Source organism: Diadema antillarum, unplaced genomic scaffold, assembly GCF_040938485.1.
Source record: "Diadema antillarum isolate AM-2024a unplaced genomic scaffold, OU_Dant_1.0 seq00001386_RagTag, whole genome shotgun sequence".
Taxonomy (NCBI): Eukaryota; Metazoa; Echinodermata; class Echinoidea; order Diadematoida; family Diadematidae; genus Diadema; species Diadema antillarum.
In genome coordinates, this window is record NW_027272142.1 from 485284 (window position 1) to 505094 (window position 19811).

The 19811-nt window shown below is 38.4% G+C and overlaps 1 protein-coding gene across 1 annotated transcript in view; it reads right to left on the minus strand.

Moving 5' to 3' along the window:
* LOC139708907 (neuronal cell adhesion molecule-like) overlaps positions 1-19811 on the minus strand; it is a 67562-nt gene that overhangs the window by 22754 nt on the left and 24997 nt on the right. The window contains exons 17-20 of the mRNA XM_071620872.1: positions 19526-19700; positions 18767-18883; positions 17656-17838; positions 15153-15275 (exon numbers count right to left, since the gene is read on the minus strand). Coding sequence (XP_071476973.1) covers positions 15153-15275; positions 17656-17838; positions 18767-18883; positions 19526-19700 — 598 coding nt within the window. The remainder of the gene's footprint in view (positions 1-15152; positions 15276-17655; positions 17839-18766; positions 18884-19525; positions 19701-19811) is intronic.

Genomic DNA, 19811 nt, shown 5'->3' on the forward strand with positions numbered 1-19811 from the left:
AGATGACACTAACTAGAACACACATGTATGCTATCACATCCATTCTCACACACTGTACACACACAACTATTTGTGAGAGACAACATGTTCTAGAGTATCACCATGGTATAGAATTTGAAACTTACCTGTGCTGTTGGTCATTCTTGGAATTGAGTGGTGACGTCTCTTATAATAATAATATGTCTGTAACAATCAAGAGACCAAAACCGGATATTTTCCACGGATCAAGACAGAGACTATATTCCCCGAGACAGCAATCAGAATGGTTCCAGTCACCATTTGGAATGCACAAAACACGGTGGTAGAGCACACATATCACCATATATGACAGCACAGTACAGCAATTAAATTCACTCCAAGTCCACTGACAAAGATCGCAGCTGTGAAATCTACAGGGGTGATTTATTCACACAATTTTTTTCCAGCAAACCACAAATCGATGTGTCTCTTTGACGAAGAGAACGAAAACTAGAGAGGAACCTGCAGTCCTTCAGAGGGAATTGACACAGATGGGCAGTCAGAAGTTGTGTGTGAGAGAGAGAAATATATATATAACTATATCCACTAGTACCTGTCTGTTACCACTGTCTGGACAGCACAATACACAGATCAGATTTGTTTTTTTGTTCATTTCCTGCTTTGTTCTGCATTTTTTCTCCGCCCCTGCAGTACCTTGGCTATCAGTCATATCTTTCAATTTTCTTCTTTCATGCATGCAGTCAGGCATGCTATGACCTCTAGCATGCCTTAAATCCATTCAGTAACTAGAAAACACACCCTTTATTACTTAGATCTTCTTTCAACAAGTGATTATCAACAATTACAAAGTTGGACCAGTTTTCATCTTATTTTTCAGTCACCTGTATTACGATTCACTGATTCAACTTCCAATAAACCATCCCCCCCCCCTCCAATAATAAATGATGCCTTCTTCCTAACTCTCTTCCTCCTGAAAGGTCACGACCCTACACCTGTACTATCTACTGTAAAACCAGAAGCTTTTGCGTGCATAACATTTTCGCGAAGAGCCAAGATTCCCAAAAGTAAAATGCATGCAAAAGTTCTTGCAAAATGCACTGAAATGCCAGTGGCAATTCAGGAAAATTTCATGCCGCCAATATTTCTGGTTTTACAGCATTTATTATAAACAATGGTCATCTCATGCAATCATGTAGAATTAAAGGATACTACATCACATGTCTAATACACAACCAGAATCTTCAGGTAGACAAGCATGTAAAATGCACATGCATGTTCGATATACATGTACCTGTAACATGAGTAAAAATGCTGAATTGATGCTACCACAAACTACAACTCTGTCCAAATGCATTTAGTGGGATATAAGACTTCCAGTTTATAACTGCATGGTAGCATCTATGGTGTACATCTTGAGAAAATTTGTATACACAGCCTATTGTACAACGCCAAAGAAGTGAATCGCCTTCAAATTTTGACTTGTCTGTTGACACTATCAGATCTGCCTTTCACAAGGTGTATAGCCACACAGTCTGCTTAGTTTACTCTCTGTCTCCAAGTCTCAATAGGAGAGTCAACACTAACCTATGCAGTCGTTCATCTGTGGGGGAATTCTAACCTACCTCCAAGGTTTTTGACAGAAATCATTTTTTTTTTCTGTTTCATTTTGTGTATGTGTGTGTGTGTGTGTGTGTGTGTGTGTGTGTGTGTGTGTGTGTGTGTGTGTGTGTGTGTTTGCTAACTTTGGCATCAAACTTTAGAAGTTCAAATACCTATGAAGTGTGTTCAAAGTTACTTGGATAAGTATGTTTTCATACTGACAAAAAAGAAAAGGAAAACGGTTGGGAACCACATGGTACAACAAATGTATCCAGGAAGTATATTCTGCAGAGAGTGTTACTTAAATAATTTTAACATACATCTTTTCAGACAGACTGCATGAAACCCAGAATTTTTAGGTTTAGGATGTAATATACACATTATTTACTCTCAAGGACCAACATAATGAAGCATTTACACAAGCCTAAAAACTAGGTATTGTATACACAGCAACAACTCTTTTCCCAATTTGTAAATGTCACAAGTAATGGCATAATGTCTGGATACCATGACAACAAGCCAACAAACGTCTCCATTTTAGGTCACAGATGGACCAAATCATTTGAAATGAAGCTGGAGTCAGTATCAAGGAGGAAAGTGTATTGTTGGATGGACTCAATACACAAATATAATATATGTGGGTTTTGTTATCCCTGTTCACCAAATATCTCATGATCATTGTATGTACCTTGGCTAAGAACCAAATACAACACACAGGTAAGGGAAGTCATGGCTCCTAAGCTCATCCTGAAAATATAACTCATTATGATGGATTTTGACAACTCTAGACTATTTGTCAGATTCACATTTCCTCTTTTTTCATTTCCTCTTTTTTTCATGTCTATTCCCCTACAAAGGTTTTGCATTGCAAACCACCAAGCACACACAAACTGTAATACATGACAATAATACATGAACAATTCACATCCTACAGCCGCAATATCTATCATACCCCATGAATCATTGGTGTGTAAAAAGCCATCTATAAAAAGGCTTTACTCTAGCATGGGGAACAATCGTCTAGTTATATATGTATGTGGGATGGTAGTGGATACATACAACATGTACCATATACATCCCTCTTTTTCATAATGTCGAAATCAGGACAATCATGTTTGAACTACTAGCTGGTTTGTGAGACACAAAGTAGGTACAGCTGCAAACTAATGTTTGCTCTGATGGGGACAGCAAATCTAAGCAAGCTGAGAAGATTACCTCTCAGTAAATGACTGCGATATGTGGCGCATTAGGTGACTGGGTGATCAGAGAGAGAGAGACACACAGTCAAGATACTGATTTGTGATTTCTGTACGGTGATCATGGGGTACCTATATCCCCCTACTGTTCAAACATAAATGAATATTGCCCAGTCACTATTACGGTATGCTGCACTGAGCATTCCAGTCATGGAGAGGAGTCGAAGATGTGGAAACCAAAGATAGCCTCAAAAGGTGCCTTCACATTTATGGTGAAATACCATGAACAAAATTCACCTTGTCCCAGTGTGATTTTCACACATGTAAACACAAAGTACTTCTTTGAATTATCAAGCTCTGTCTATATATAGGTCAAAAGTAAGAGACTGAAACAACAAACATGATTTCTACGATCCATTATCACAACACAAACTATAATGTTTGATGGACAATTGTACAAGGACTTGGATGCTGATGTTGGTGCAAAGCCAACAGCAATATGACAACACCAAGATATAAAAGTGTCATTAAATGTTTTTGCTGACTTGGAAACATGCTTACATAGATAACAATTTTTCATATGGGAATAGAAGCTGTGAATACATTGGAATGAAACAACTGTGCAAAATTCCAGAAGAAATTATGATGTTTTAGTACAGTAAAAACATCAATGCAATTTGTGTGGAAAGTCAAATGTAAAAATATGTCGTCCAAACCCTTTAAAAAAGGAAAAAGAAGAAGAACATTTTGAATGTTACAATCACGTCATTGTTGCCTTTCATCACGATTGCCTTGGTGATTGCTATGTCTAGTCAATGAAGAGAGATGAACCATAGGTGTTATGTCATTCATGATTTCTGTTTGAAAGAATGCTTAGCAGTCTAATTCCTCTTATCAAATGGGTACGATGGCTAGCAATCACACCATCACTCAACAGGACACAGAGATGTCATGAGATGTTCTCAAGTTGCGAATGCATCCTTAATCACATTCATCTTGGCTAAGAGGGTCTGTCATGACTTTGAGGTGTCATTTGACAGTGATGTGGTGTAATTGGTATGTTGGAGAAGAGTGAGGGGTTGTCCTCACTGTAAAGGAAACATACCACTCATCTCGTATCCAGTATACTGAGCCTTCAACAAACAACTAACCTGGAGTATTAAGTGGCTACGAACAAATAGCAATTTGCTAAATGGTAGGTCTGACATGGCTTCTCCGCAATTGTGCATTAAAAATGCTGAAGAATTTTCGTAACTGTTGTTGGTCTGTAGCTTTGGGGGGGGGGGGGAGAGCAAAAGGAGAATGAAATCCTATCTGCACTTTCCTAGAGTAGGTAGCAAACTTATGCAAACAAGCTGCTCAAGAAATACGGCAAGATTGCTAGGGACCATGAGGGTCTGGTTTGCAGTGTACTCAATGTTTTGTTGAGGTCAATAAAACTCAGTTATCTTCCTAAAACTCATATCAGGACTAACTCTACAGCCCCCCCCCCCCCAAAAAAAAAAAAGAAGAATAAATAAATAAATTGATACATACACAAACATTCAGAAAAATCCCCCAAAGACACAGTACTTTCGTTTAAAGATGGAAAAAAATGATGCTTAGGAAGTATGCTGAATTAGTTTTAAGACAAGTCAAATCTTTTCATTTGAAATACTTATTTTCTTCATTTTGAGGAAGGATAGAATATATATAAATACACAAACTGGCAGCCCTGCCATAGACATGAAAAAAAAATGTACTTCCCAAATTTTGCTTCTGCTCAGGTTTCTGGTTATTCAGAAATCAATAATGAAGACAGAATTCTATCATGTTCACACATTCTATCTTGGTGCCAGATGAACATGAAACTTACCTCGGTGGAATGACGCAACGCCTTTCTCAAGACAACCCTAAAACTAATGATCCCACTGAGATTGGCCTGCCCACGATCCAATATCTGTCGGTCGGGACGGGACGTTGACAAGCTCAAAATTGGCAAGCTTAACGAGACTTTGATGCCCAGAATATTGCGCTCTCACTCCAAAGCACCGTAATAACAAAGGCAAGGCGACTGAACGTTATCTCCAGTAAAGCAGGTAAGTGGAGTGAATAACTACTCTGCAGCAATCTCCCCGGAGTGTTTTGCAGATAAAAAAAAAAGCTTCAAACCATCACGTTTCAGCAAGGCAAAGTCAGTACATTCCCAGATGGTCCTGCCGTAGTGGTGTCATGCAATTATTTTGACACGATCAGAAGCGGTGGGGTGGGTTGGGGGGGGGGATGGAGAGAGAGAGTGAACGTGTGGTAGATGTATATCCAGAATGCTCCCTCACATCACAATCTACCCTTGGGATGTAGGCATGCGTGCACAGACACACATATATATATTCGCGGTGATATGGTCACAACTGATATCCTCACTCTTTGAGCAAGATGTATCTTGACGCTGGCTTCCCAATCTAAGTGGGACAGACTGAAGAGCATCAAACTGGTATGGGGCTCTGGGATATTGCTACCTTACTGTCCACCACCGCAGTGATGCACTCAACATTGGTATCTCACTGCTCACACGAGGGCAGTGCAATGCTCCAGCTGGCTACACAGGAGAGAGACAGAGAGAGAGGGAGAGAGAGAGGGAGAGAGGGAGAGAGATCTCCCAGCGCCTCAGTAATCCAGAGCACTGTGTGGCTACTCACCGTTGAACACCACGTGATAATGCACTCAGCTATGCGAGACTATAGGATGAACCGAACCAAACCCAACTACCAATGGTCACAGTTACGTTGTCTGCGACACAGAAAACCATTCACACAAAGACAGACACATACACACACAAACACACACATACACACACACACACACACACACACACAGGTATACACACAAAGATGAAAAATCTATTTTCCTTTCTTGTACACAGAGGGGAAAAAAAACTTTTGTAAACACACCATGTGTACACAACAAACACTGCAGTCAAAACACAAGAACATATTGGCTCTTCAATCATGTATGGAGATTTTTTACTTTGCCTTTCTCTTTCTATTCTTTTTTCTCTTTCAAGTAAACTACTGTCTTCCTTTCTAATGAAAAAAAAATTCAACTCTCAGGCATAAACTCAGCAAGCACAACAGCTTAAAATAAATTACTGTACCATGAAATTTCATCGTCTAACTCTACACTGAAACCAGCCAGTGCATGTGATTGTGCACTCCTTCTGTTGGAATTCACGGATATAATATGCTTAGAGAAGTAATCTCTGAACAATACACTAATTAAAGTCAGAATCAATTCAAGTATCTTGTTTTTTTGGAAAACAATGATAACAACAAAAACAACTCTAAAGCCCATGATAAAAACCGGTCAGTAAACTTCAAAGAAAAGAGGCATCCAGAGATGCTAACTTGGGCATACATGGTCTAAGTTGCAGTATGGTGCTTATTCTGTGTATCTGGGTAGAAAAGGGTCGAAACTTGTCATTGATTACCTAACTGACCCCCTTCCACCATTCATCGCTTGCCCTCTTTTCACTGGTCTCCCAGTAATACCCTCCTAAACAAGAAGATAACCATTATTGATTTCTGGAAGACGCAACACGGAGGCCATCTCTCCTGGACCACACTGCCTTTATTCTTTCAACATCTCTTATTCTGATGTATAATGAACAAGGAGTACTTAGTTCTCTATGCTAACCAATTATTCATGTTAAAATCATGAAAAAAGTGATATAATTGAAGTTTTCCATGTTAAATGCAAGATGACAATTTCCATTCATAAAGCTCTATCCTACCCTTTGTTGCATATTGCTCTGAATTTTTCATTACTATATATAGTTCTGAATTTTCAATTCCAGTACCTGTACTTTGCTGACTGAATTCTTTTGTATTGAAGAGATGTAGCAAAAACAAGCAGTCCTTATCAGTGTGGTGCCTCCTATTATGTAAATTATGCACATGCACACTGTTTGTACCTAATCCAGTGTTCCATTAATACGGACTGAAATAGATCATATTTGCCTGTGAAAAAATGCCGCAATCATCAAATACTTTCATATTATATCTACACGATGAATCAACTTAACTTTCTTGTGTGGAAATAAACCACTATTCAACTTGCCAGTCTTTACTGGGAACTTTTCACTTTCATGGCTAATACAAGAAAGTGCAAGAGAAATTGTCTTCTAATTTCAGAAACATATTTTTTTTTTTCTCACTGAATTCATGATGTGTAAAAAGATTGTAATTTCCTCAGAAACCAGACATGGAATTGGAAACAAAATGCCTCCTTGTTCACTCCAGAGAAACATACATTTTGGCTAATTATCAAATTCTAGACAAAAGTGACCTCCAATATTCGTGCCATTGGTGAGAAAAAATAGCAGCCATATGGGGGCAGATGGCAGAGAGCCTAAAAATCCACTTTACTCCATAAGACTTGGATGCGACACAGCCATGCATGCAGCAGAAACATTTGGAATTAAGACCGGCTGGATTTAGGGCATTATTCACAGCTCAGGGGCTTGCCCCTGCCCTCAAATCATTCACACTATCCAATCCCACAATCCCTTGCCCCGCGTCACAAAGCAAGCCCACACCAAACGCTGTCTAGTGATGTCAGCTCTGCCACGAAATCCGTCTTGATTACGAAGCTAAAAATATCTCACCATCTCATTTTGTAACGAGTACAACTCTGTTTCTACTTTTAAAGAGAACAAAAATCAGTCATATGGTATACCTGACATTCATCTAAACACGAATGCGAAACTGGTAGCATATATATTTCCACAACTACAACCAATTTTGTCTGCCGGTAGTAACAGATAATTCACAGCTAGTATACCGGGATGAGCGTAAAACAAAAAGACCTGATGAAATAATCACTCTGTGTTCCCTGACTTCCCTTCACAAAAGCAGTATGGGAGAGACATCGTTCATTGATCACGGAATCATGAGAACTATGCATCCATCACCTGGATCCATTCATCCATTCATGCGTTTCCATGGCAATGACCCTGTCTATCTCCATGGCAGTATCTCTAGTCTCTTGTCAGCTGATGCTAATTGGGACCAATCCTGAGCTCTATAAACCTACTTTTTCAAGTGACTTACTCTTGTTATAATTTTTTGCTTCAAGAATGAAGGAGCATTTTTTGGGGGGTCAAATAATATTTGCCAGTTTTAAAGTGTCAAGCCCACATTTCCCACTTTCCCAAGTTTTACAGGTTTGTAAGCTGAAAAAGAAAAATGTATCGAAAACTGTACAGTGGTCAATCTCAGCAGAGAGAGAAAGAGAGAGATGCAGAATGAGGATTTGATTTTTTTAAATCATTGGTTAGAAAGTAATGTATATCTATTGCAATACAAAGCTATTCCAGAGTTTGATCTATCAACTCACTAGCTGCTACCTCATTCACAAAATCATGTCTCATGACAAAACTCTACTAAAATGTGATTATTCCATAGAAAGCAAAAAAAAAAATGTCTAATCCAAGAAGAGATTCCATCTTTGAATGCTCACTGCTGAAATTTACTTTTATCATACTTCCTCCAAATATTCTAAATAGAATGCTATGATAAAGTGTCTGCAGTGTAACAGGATACCTGGGCAAAATACCTGGGCAAAAAAATACAGTGATTCCTCAAGCCAACTTTACTTGCACTTACAGTCACTTTTTCCAGTCACATACTCAAATTTGCACCTCTGAGCTCTATTGTGACAATGCGAATGAGACTGGTCTCATGAGTAATTGCGGCAGTCCTCAATCCCATGATGCAACAGCCCTGGAGTCACATGACACCAAACACTTCACCAGGACTCCTCCTCCTTCCCTTCAGGACTTCCTCTAGCTCTCTAATGCCTCTCTAGTTTTGTGTACCCAACGTGTTTGCTGATTATCCTCTTTCCAATCAGATCGACTGGATGAGCCCAGAAATGATCACATCACGAAAAGGACACACTGGATCATGTCATTAAAGGTTCAGTGTCGTCATGACATTTCAAACCACTAAGTATCATTTGTTGAGTCACTTAGAGGAAAATTAGAGTATCCCTTTAAACGAGCAAAAGGGACAAGAGACACTCCAGGCTAATTAACCTTCTTCTCATTTCATAATGAGTAAAAAGATAAAGGAAAGATATTCCTCAGTATAATGCTGATATATATTTCGAAATACCCTTGGTCCTGAACATCTCCTCGCCATATATTTTTTCAAAGTGCTTTAATTTGACATAATTATGCAAACAGCTCTAAGTACTTGTGCTTAAATAACAGTAATTCCTATGAACATCTTTAAGTGATGTCATAATACTCCCATGTAACAAAAAAAAAATTAAAAAAATAAAAAAATATGATGATGTCCTCAGATCTTTGGTATTCATAACACAGGGATGGGAAAATATGGCAGCCAATCCCTCGCTAAAGCAAGTGTGCTGAAATAGCAATTAGTGGACCAGCCGTCAGCGCTGATTAGAAATGTAATAGAGAGGTGATATGGAGTGGGCAACCTGTACCCGCTATGTATTTCGTTTAATCAAAATAGCTGATGGCTTGTGCAGCTGCCTTTCAGTTGGAAGCCAAGGATCATGTGTGGATTTCACTCCCGTAACCAACTGAAAATATTCTCTCTGTGGGAGGGGCAAGGTTGATGGGAATACACCACTAGAGTATGAGCTGGTGTTGTGTGTGTTGTATGATTACCAACATCCAAATTTAGCGTCAATGTTATCTTGCTATGTAGCAACACTTGGGATTTAAATGCTCAGCATTCTGTATTCTATTCCAACAAAATTTACAATCTTTGTGGGCATACTTCAGTTTGTAGAACCAGGGACAAGGGATTTTTCTCTCCCTCCCCACAGGTAGGAGCATGTCGAACAGTAAACACACCTAGGTAGCTTGATATATAAACAGATTGACAGAAAGAGAGGGATGGAGAGGAAGTTAAGTAGATAGATAGACAGGTTTGTATACATAGATGATAGCTAGATTAAAGATAGATAAAAGACAGATAAAGAGATGGACAGAATATAGATAATTAGATAGAAGATAGATAGATAGATAGATAGATAGATAGATAGATAGATAGATAGATAGATAGAGAGAGAGAGAGATAGATAGATAGATAGATAGATAGATATAGATAGATAGATAGATAAATAGATAGACAGATAGATAGATAGATAGATAGATAGAGATAGATAGATATAGATAGATAGAGATATATAGAGATAGATAGATAGATAGATAGATAGATAGATAGATAGATAGAGAGGGAGAAAGAGAGAGACAATTAACCTTCTAACACACATGCATGTATATAAGTTGGCAAGGACAGAGCCAGACTATCATACCATGTTATCTTCACACCCTCAATGGGTTGGTAGTAGTGATGAGTTCACAGTAGTGACACCCAATCAACACGCTGCTCCTGGTCCTATCATCAAACTACAGATATCCATTTGGGGCCAGCATACTGCTTATGTGATGTTCTATTAACCCTCATAAAGCAACACATATCATACACACACAGGCACTCCGATATTCCTCATCAAGGGTTTCGGATGATAAACATTTTTGTTTGGCTGAGCAGCTTGTAATGCACTATGTCCAAGAAATATGAGAAATTGCCTACTCACTGACATCATAGTATATGAGATGAACAAAGCATTGTCTCTTCTACTCGTCTAAAAGTTGGAATGAGTGCATGAAGCACCTTAACATGATGACCAACATTGGACAAAGCTGATCACCAACCTTAAAAAGTTTTCAACATCAAAATTCAAAGGCCAACAATCCCTCTATGAAAGATGTATTCTGTGATTGCATTGCTGTCTAAATATCTTGTTTTTCTCTACTCTTCCGTCCCATCCTACATGAGAGTTGGTGAGATTTAATTCCATAACAATGACTAGTTTATGAATGCATATAAAAGTAGTTTATGCAAAAGGCTGGGCATATGACATTTGTTCATTTAAGCATATGGCATAGTGTGCCTGGTTGATACCGTTTGGTGACTATTGCTAGTCACAAAACGAACAAACAACAAAACTCACACCTCAACCTTCACCCCACTGCTTGTTAATATTAATCTCTTGCCTTCATTAATATAGTACATCTGGAAATCTTACAAAGTGCTGGATTTTGAGCCGTAAGAGTCAGATGGAAATGAATGAAAATCCAAGAAAGGATGGAATCAAGCTTTATGAGAACAAGAGGTGAGTCATCCAGTCCAAATGGCTCAAAATGGAGCTTTTAGGGCATGAACATATTCCTTGTTTTTTCTGGACCACTTCTGGTCTGGAGTTAGAAGCAGTCTGCCAACCCCTCAGGCTTCCTTTGTCCTGGGGGTTAGGAGTGGCTGATGGTAATACCATTAGAGAGTGCGTGTAATGAATGGCATGGGTGAGGAACCTGGCTACAATACTCCCAATCTGTGGGCGTCGTCCCCCTCCCTGTTTCTTTGTGTGTAAGTCTGTTTGTCTGTGGCAGGACTCTAAGATGCTTTGGTGTGAGTTCATTAACGTGATCCTCTCTCCAGTCTGTGTAAAGCCTTTTGCTTGATGAATACCGATTTGTTCTAATTAAATACGACACCGAAACACGAAACCGTCCTCTCTTTCTTTTGTACTAAATAATTAATGAGAAATGAAATCCCCGAGTAGGCACTCTCATTTAATTGTCCTATTTATTCTAAAAATCTTCTCCAGTATATGAAAATCCCCTTGTACATTCAAAGTCTGCAAAATATTTACATGACTTGTGAGAACACCATAAATTTTGATAAACTCTAATTACCTTCTAGATAATAAAAGGCATCAGTGATAAAAATGAAAGTAAATTTACTCATTCATGAATCACACCCATCCTTAACCCATGATATGAATACCTATGGAATTTTGATGTGAATACAGAATTTGAGTAAATGCAGCACCAATCACTCACTAGTATCTCTCCAGAATTTTCATGTGCTTTGTATAAGAAATCTGAGGAATGCTTGATTACACAAACACTGCTACTTATTCAAATGTGTAAATAGACATTGTGATTAATCCAAATACTCATGATACAAATTCATTTACTCATTCATTCATTCATTCTCTCTAAGACACAAACAATTGATGCACATATATTGGATAAAGCATTTTAAATTGATTTGATCTTCCAGAACAAATTTTGCATCTCATGTTAGCATAGCAGAAATAATGAAGGGGACTAAATAGTCAAAAAGGATTCGGTGAATGGGCAAGCCGGTACAAGATGGCTACAAGTCTTAGCAAAGGCTCCAGGCACAAAATAGCAGTGAATTGGAGATACGGAAACTAAATTAATTCAGAGCCCTATGTCTCCATGGCTATATATCTGTTGCCTAGCAACAAAATACTTCATTCTCGGAGTCCACTGGGAATTCACAGACTAATTCATCTGGTCAGGAATGGTTTACAAATGAGCCATAATTGTCTCCAAGATCACAAATCACGAATAAATGAATGAACAGTACTAGATGACAGGGGGAATCTGAATGGGTGAAATATTCACTGCTATAAAAAATACAGCTCGCATGGATTGAGGATTACGCCATGAATGATGAATTTAGAACCTATGCTGTAAAGGCAACTAACATGTCTTGATTTGCTTTCTTTCCTACACTTCCCATGATACATACATTTATGTGAGGCAGAGAATTTAATACCAGTGCCGAAGTTATCAGGGTATGCATGTAACAATTAGCTGTGGAGATGTTTTCACGGCACCATTTTGATAGATAGTGATAACATATTTCAATTTTCTGCGCAACACTTATACATTATTACCAGCTCAATCTCTGGATTATTAGAAAATTGTCCCTATGCAAACTGTTTCAAACTATGCATGTTTCCAATTCAGTTCTACAGTATATCTCAAGATTTTCTTGTTCTAATTTCTGTCAATTTTAGCAAGCTTTGAAAGGAAATATATATATAATTCATCTGTTTTATTTCGGATTTTTTTTTGGGGGGGGGGGTGGGGGGGGGGGGTGGGGGGGAGATGGGGGTAAGATTTCATATTCCAAGCATTGAGGGCATTTCTTGGTTCCGGTATATCTGATAACAAACTCAATGGCCAGAATTCACGAAAGTAATTTAAATGTAGTTAATGGATTATGCAAATATTGACTACACAAGTGTGTGTGTGTTACATGCAGTGCTGAATGCACATTGGCACACCAATTTGCCACTTTCTCCCTAGTTTCAGTTTCACAGACTGAATTCTAACCATGTATTTATGTTTTTTACTACCTTTCTGACTTTGGGTCATTGGGCATGCTCATTGAAAAGGTTCAACATCTATTGAGAGAAAATCTGGTTTCGCTGACAAGCAGCAAATCACTCTTGAAAGAATAATAATAATAGTAATTATTATTATTATTATTATCATTTTTATTATTATTATCATTATCATTATTATTATCATTAATATTATTATTTTTTCTATTATTTTCTATTTTTTGGTTTGGTTTTTTTTTTGGTTTTTTTTTTTGTGTGAAACCTTCTGATTTTTGCTTTACCAATTTTGAAGAGCTGATATGGAGAATATGCTCTATTGCTCTGAAAACATGAATACATCACACCACACAAACTGGTCCATACAGCAAAAATAATTGATAGGAAAGACAATCATTTCTCAAGCATTCTACTGTCCATGATATCCAATGATGCACAATCATCTAAACTTTTCTACGATCAAAACAATTACCACGATCTGATAAGATCTGGTAAGATCGCAAGGATTACTCCAAACTTAAGACCACAGTTTCAATAGTGGCGCAAATGGTGATAGACGATGTTTAACAAAATTCCTTGATTAGCTACTAATAGCCGATCCTGATGTGTGTAGCAGATCACACAACACAGGGAACCCAGCATTAGCAAGCAATAAGGATCTGATTCAGACTATGCAGCTATCATTCACTCTTCCTCAAATTGTTCTCGCAATGATGAAGTTTCACATTATACTTCTGAAAAAGAACATGTTCTTTCGATTTAAGTCCCCTTTTTGGATCAAATGTCAACAATAAGTCCTCATGTATAAATAAACAATGCATCTTGTCAAGGTCTTCTTCATTGAAACACAACTCCATTTTATACAAAACCATACCTACTCAAATACAAGCACTGCCTAACATTATCACTATAATCAATCCCTATTCATAAATTTCAGCTGTTTTGTTTAACAAATATATTTATAATTCAACATCATTGCATGGGTTTTTTTGTTCCATGACTTGTTAAAATCCAGAGAGGTAAAGAAAGATCGACATATGAAATATAAATTTACTTGTAACTGAAGACCCCCCCCCCCCAAAAAAAAAAGAGAAAAAAATTATATTAACAACAGAAAGACGCATGTGCAAATACACATTCAGTGAGCCTCCCCAGACATTGATTTGCTATTTAAGACAAACTCCATCCAGCACTCCATGTACAAAGTGCAAAATAGTTTGCCTGAAGGAAATGGATTGTGTCAATCCGTGCAGATTATTCATACACAAACACAACATTTTTATAATGAATGACAAATACACTGGAATACATATATATATAGCTTTCAAAATAAGAATTCGTACACACACGCATACACACCCATGCAAATACACATACACATACAACTCATACAAGCACAAACACACACACACACATACACATACAAGCACAAACACACACACACACACACACACACACACACACACACACACACACACATAAATACATACATGTGCACACAACCAGAAATTTTACTGGGGAATGACCATGGATATAACACATGTAATGCTCATTTGGGATGTGGAAAATAACCAAACTATCCTATTTTGAACAGTAGATGGCAGCAAACATGATACATGGTTGAGCAAAGATAAATTTATCTCTTCTTCTACTGTACGTATATATATATATATAATACAAAAAAAATAAAAATGTGCCAATGATGTAGTATTTTAGCATAGCGCTTCTAACCCTCATATAAGAAGAATGAAAAGCAATCTGAATAATTTCAAAGAGTAGAAAATATCTGTTTCTCTTGTTGTATTGGTATCACAATAGCCTCCTGTACGTGTGGAAATGGGTCAGTTTCCATAACATGATACCATCTCTTTCTCTAATACTTAACCATCACATACTACGGACAAAATTCACACACAGAACCACAGCAAATTTTCACCAAAAATCTCTGCTCAACACACCAATCGGACTCGGTCTCAAACTTTTTTGACAAACCGATCAAACATAGCAGAGGAGAGATGCAAAAAACAAAAACACACAAACAAACAAAAACAAAAAAATCACAAAAACAGGAAGGGGGGGGGGGTGGGAGGGGAGGGGTTGAATTACATGAGAGAGAGAATAGAAAGTGGTAGTTCTTACCTCCTTTCTTCCGGTATGCCACAGACATATTGATGGGGGTTGGGTTGATGCTGGCCAAATCCCAAGTGACGTTAGCATGGTCAGTTCCGGAGGCCACCATTGGCTTCTTGGGTTTGCTTGGCTCTAAACACGGAATGAGAAGAAGCAGGTTAACAATGAGGGTGTCTATTCATCTCAAATGCAAGTATACTGTGCTAGCATCATTGTCACCTTTGACCTCAAGAGGTCGACTGTTGTGCTTCCACAAGAGACAGTTTATTTGACGTAAGTATATGTGTGTGTACATTACACGGACTTTAACATTGTTGGCATAATATTTACTCTGTCACAGGTCCTATATACACAATGTACATCACCACTTCAAATGTGATAATTAGGTACACATTTTCATGATTTTCATTGCATGATCCAGCAAAATTTAAAAGTTTTTTGTTTGAACTTTTGTCCTTTACATCTGGGGGGCATTTCATGAAGCGTTTTGGTTGGATATTTTTCTGACAAACTGTTACAAGCTACTGAAATCCTTGCATCTGATTGGTTGAGAACAAATTTGTCAGACAACTTTGTCAGACAAAATGCTTGATGAAATGCCCCCCTGATCTCTTAAAGGATTAGTCCTAAATTTAATTACTTGCTGCAAAACACACATTCTGATATTTCATGCCTCATTGTATAAATGTAGACCCTACAGAATTGTTTCACGTCTTACTTTCCATACTGCAACAGGGACAGCAGAGAAACCCAGACTTTTAAGCAGGATAATGTAAGAAAGTAGGAATAAAGTAGGAACAAAATCTCTAAAAAAGTAGGAAAAAGTAGGACATAAGAGGGAAAAAGTAGGGCATTAAAGAAAAAAAAGTAGGAATAAATCAGGACATGTGCAGGCTTTTTGGAGTAGTTTTCGTTGATACTCACCAGAACTCTTGATGCTACAATACATGTAAATCATAATTTGTACTCACAACCCTGCTGCCTCAGCCTCACTTTTGCTCCTTTGGAGAGCCTGGTAATTTTGAGCAATGATGAGAGCTCGATGAACACTGCTCCAAGTCCTAGGCTGCAATATCAGTGGGATCAATCACATCTGCACAGGAGCAAAAGCTGAGGCTGGCAGCAGTCTTGTGGTTGATTGGTTTGTGTTATCCCTCTTTCATGCTGAAGAGGCTCTCCCCACCAGTAAGACTCTGCAACTAGAGTCTACTCATCATTTCTGAGTATCAACTATGCAAGTAGCCTTGCACATTTTTTTTTGCGGGGTTTTTCACCAAAAAAGTAGGAAAAAGTAGGAAAAAGTAGGATTTTGAGCAAAAAAGTAGGAAAAGTAGGGACAGCAGTAAAAAAGTAGGAAAAAAGTAGGAAAAGTAGGGCCACTTGAAAGCCTGGAAACCCCATCCCGTCACTCATCTCCCCCCCCCCCCCCACAAAAAGAAAGAAAGAAAGAAAGAAAGAAAGAAAGAAAGAAAGAAAGAAAGAAAGAAAGAAAGAAAGAAAGAAAGAAAGAAAGAAAGAAAGAAAGAAAGAAAGAAAGAAGAAAGAAAGAAAGAAAGAAAGAAAGAAAGAAAGAAAGAAAGAAAGAAAGAAAGAAAGAGAAGAATCAAACTACCAACAAGAGCAAACAATAATGAGCCCAGACAACGAATCAAGGGTATTCATTATGTGCAGAAGCCATGAAGAAGGAATGGGAGAGGGTGGGCAATATCATTGCAAAAAGTTTCAATAAATAAATAAATTACTTAATTAACAATCAATTAATCAAATGAATGAATGAAGAAATAAATGAATAAATAAATAAAAAGGAATATATTATGAAATAGAAAAACATTTTGTACAGAGTATTCATCTCAGTGCATGTTAAATCCACAATCACATCTCCCAAAGTCTTGCTCTATTGAAAAGAATGACTCATGTCCATCCTGACAAAGCAAGCAGTAATACAGGGACACTTGCTCCCAAAAGTTTTTGCCATACCCCTTTCGGTGCCAGGGACTTTGGACAGTGTGTACAATGCTATATTAAGGTTTTCTGTTCCTACCAGCTCCCAAAGGATGCTAAGGATTGAGCGGTGTCTAGCTGTTGTTTACAGAGACTCCAACTCTCCTGCTTTTGATGGGAGATCTCCCGCCGAAAGCCCATTTTTGCCAAATCTCCTGTTCTCTGCTTGACATTTAATTTCTCCCTCCCTGGCTCTTGCCCGCTCATGATGTATTTTCCCCCGCTTGAAATGATCTTTCTCCTGCCCAAAACACCTATGATTTGAATCACTGAATTATTACAATTACTTAGTATCATCGTATGTTGAAAAAGAAGCCTGAGATAGCATTTAGAACCCTAGAGCTTCCAAGGCCCTTAGGCGTAAGTGGGCCCTGAACTTCAGCCGAAAGGGACTTGGCGCACATCAAGTTGGAGTCACCCATTTAAAGGGGTGTCGGGTGGGAGAATCTCCTGATCAGAAGGTGCTTGGGGTTGGAGTCTCTGTGTTTACGATCACAACGTGCCGACTTACTTCCAGCTAGTTTTGTGGTGCGCTCTTCTGTTGCTGGGATTCCCTCCCCTTTTCCATTGTAGGCCACAACCTTGATGTGGTAATCCGTTTCTGGTTGAACCTGACCGTTTCCAATTCGAAGATATAGGGGCTCATCTGGTCCAATTGTAAAATTCAGGCTTTCACCTGTGTGTTGCACTGTCACTGAAAAAAATGTCAAGGGTTTGTGGTGAATGGACATGTGATGATATCAAACTCATAGTCAAAGTTATAGTGATTACTGTCATGGGTGTCTTACAAATCAAACTAGGATTTCTCACTGAGCTGAAGTATTCTGATTTGCATAATTGACATCCAAAATATGAACTGCATTGAATTGAATTCATCATAAGTGCAATAATTACTGAAAGAGCCTGAAGTAATTTTGAATTGTACAGAATATTGGCACTTCACTTCACAGTGCATGCCCATTTATTACACAAGTGGAGTGAATGAAACTCACATCATGTTGACTGTCAGCAAACTATGACACTAACCACTATTGTCATCCATACACTAACACCAAACACGCTACCCCATGACAAAACAAGCATTTATCGCCATGATTATCACCATGACAACCCAAAGTAATTCATTGTGGTCTACCATTCACACACAGTGCAAAGGAATTCAATTCTTCTCCTCTGACCAACACAAAGCCACTTCAATATGGGATCATATCCCATAAAACAGATACTTGTTTTGTCTGATTCACTTTCTACATACCGTACAGTAAAATGTTCTGGTGGCATGAGACCTAGCAGAAGACTATGTACCTACTTGTAGCTGCATGTAAACACAAACCACAAGCCGAAGCTGTGAGGTTGATGTGCATCTGTACTGGAAGCAGCTACACAAATCAGTTTAGCCCTGCAAGTGGTGTAAAGTCTACAGCTATCGATTGGCCCCGTTTTATCAAAAGATATAGTCGATTATAAATTTCCTTACCACACCGACTGCCGTAGACTTACAATGGAAGTCAACTATGCAATCAATTATAACTCTTCATAAAACAGGACCCTGATTTTTCAAGTTCTGACAACACAGTCAGTAGCAAAACACTTTGAGGAAGAAGAAAGGGAACGGATCTCACTTGGTGCAATGGTGATCTTGTATCCAAGCAGTTGGCCATTTGGTTCAAGAGGTTCCTTCCAGGCCAGTACAATACGTTCTGAGTAGGCCTTAGCGGTCATATCCAATCCTCCAGGCGCTGTAGAAAAGAAAGATATCAGTAGCAGTTCAACGTGACTAGGGGGACCATTTGGCATGGACCAAGGAGCCTCACAGCAACCTAACTTTTCCTATTACTTTTCAATACTAACACTTATTCCTGTTATTTGAAGAGAGGGGTGAAGATTTAGCAAAAAACCAAACAGAACAAAAACTATGATTATCATATTCAGTAACTCTCTGATGCAAAGAGTTAACCTAGAAAGACAGAATTACTTGTAGAAACACGGATAAACATGTCGTGGATTAAGGATATGACTATGCAACACAACACCAACACAGAGTCAGATCAGATTTATTTTTTTATTTGTTTTTTTTAATGAAGTTGACCGTATCAAAATCAGAAATTCTTCATCCACTTAAATCATGGAAAGTTAAACATACAGGAATGCTACTTTTGAGAGTACAGACATGCATCAAATTCATCCCTGTAGGTCTGTATGTGAGGTGGATATTGCAATGTAGGAATTTTCTTTGGTGAAAAAGACTCATATATCTGCAACAAAAAAAAAATATATATATATAAAAATAAAAAATTACATTCCATCCTACCCCTCCCATAACTTAGCTCCAGCGCAAAGCTTTGCTAGTGACGAAAACCTCAACAAGAGTGCATCCTTACCGGCTTCTTCCGTTTTGACCCTGATGGTAGCAGAGGGGGGCCCCCTACCCTGGGCGGTGTAAGCCCTGACCTGGACATCGTAGGTGGAAAATGGTTGAAGACCGCCCACGATGCACGGCGACTTGGTACACTGCTGCTCTTCCTGTCCAGAAGCTATGATTCTATTATACGTCACCTAAAGACAACCAGAACAATTCAAGGTCAGTACTACAATCTGACACATCTACCCCACCACCTTTTAAGGGATGGTACAGTACTGGTTGAGGAGAGGATTCAGGTTAATAAC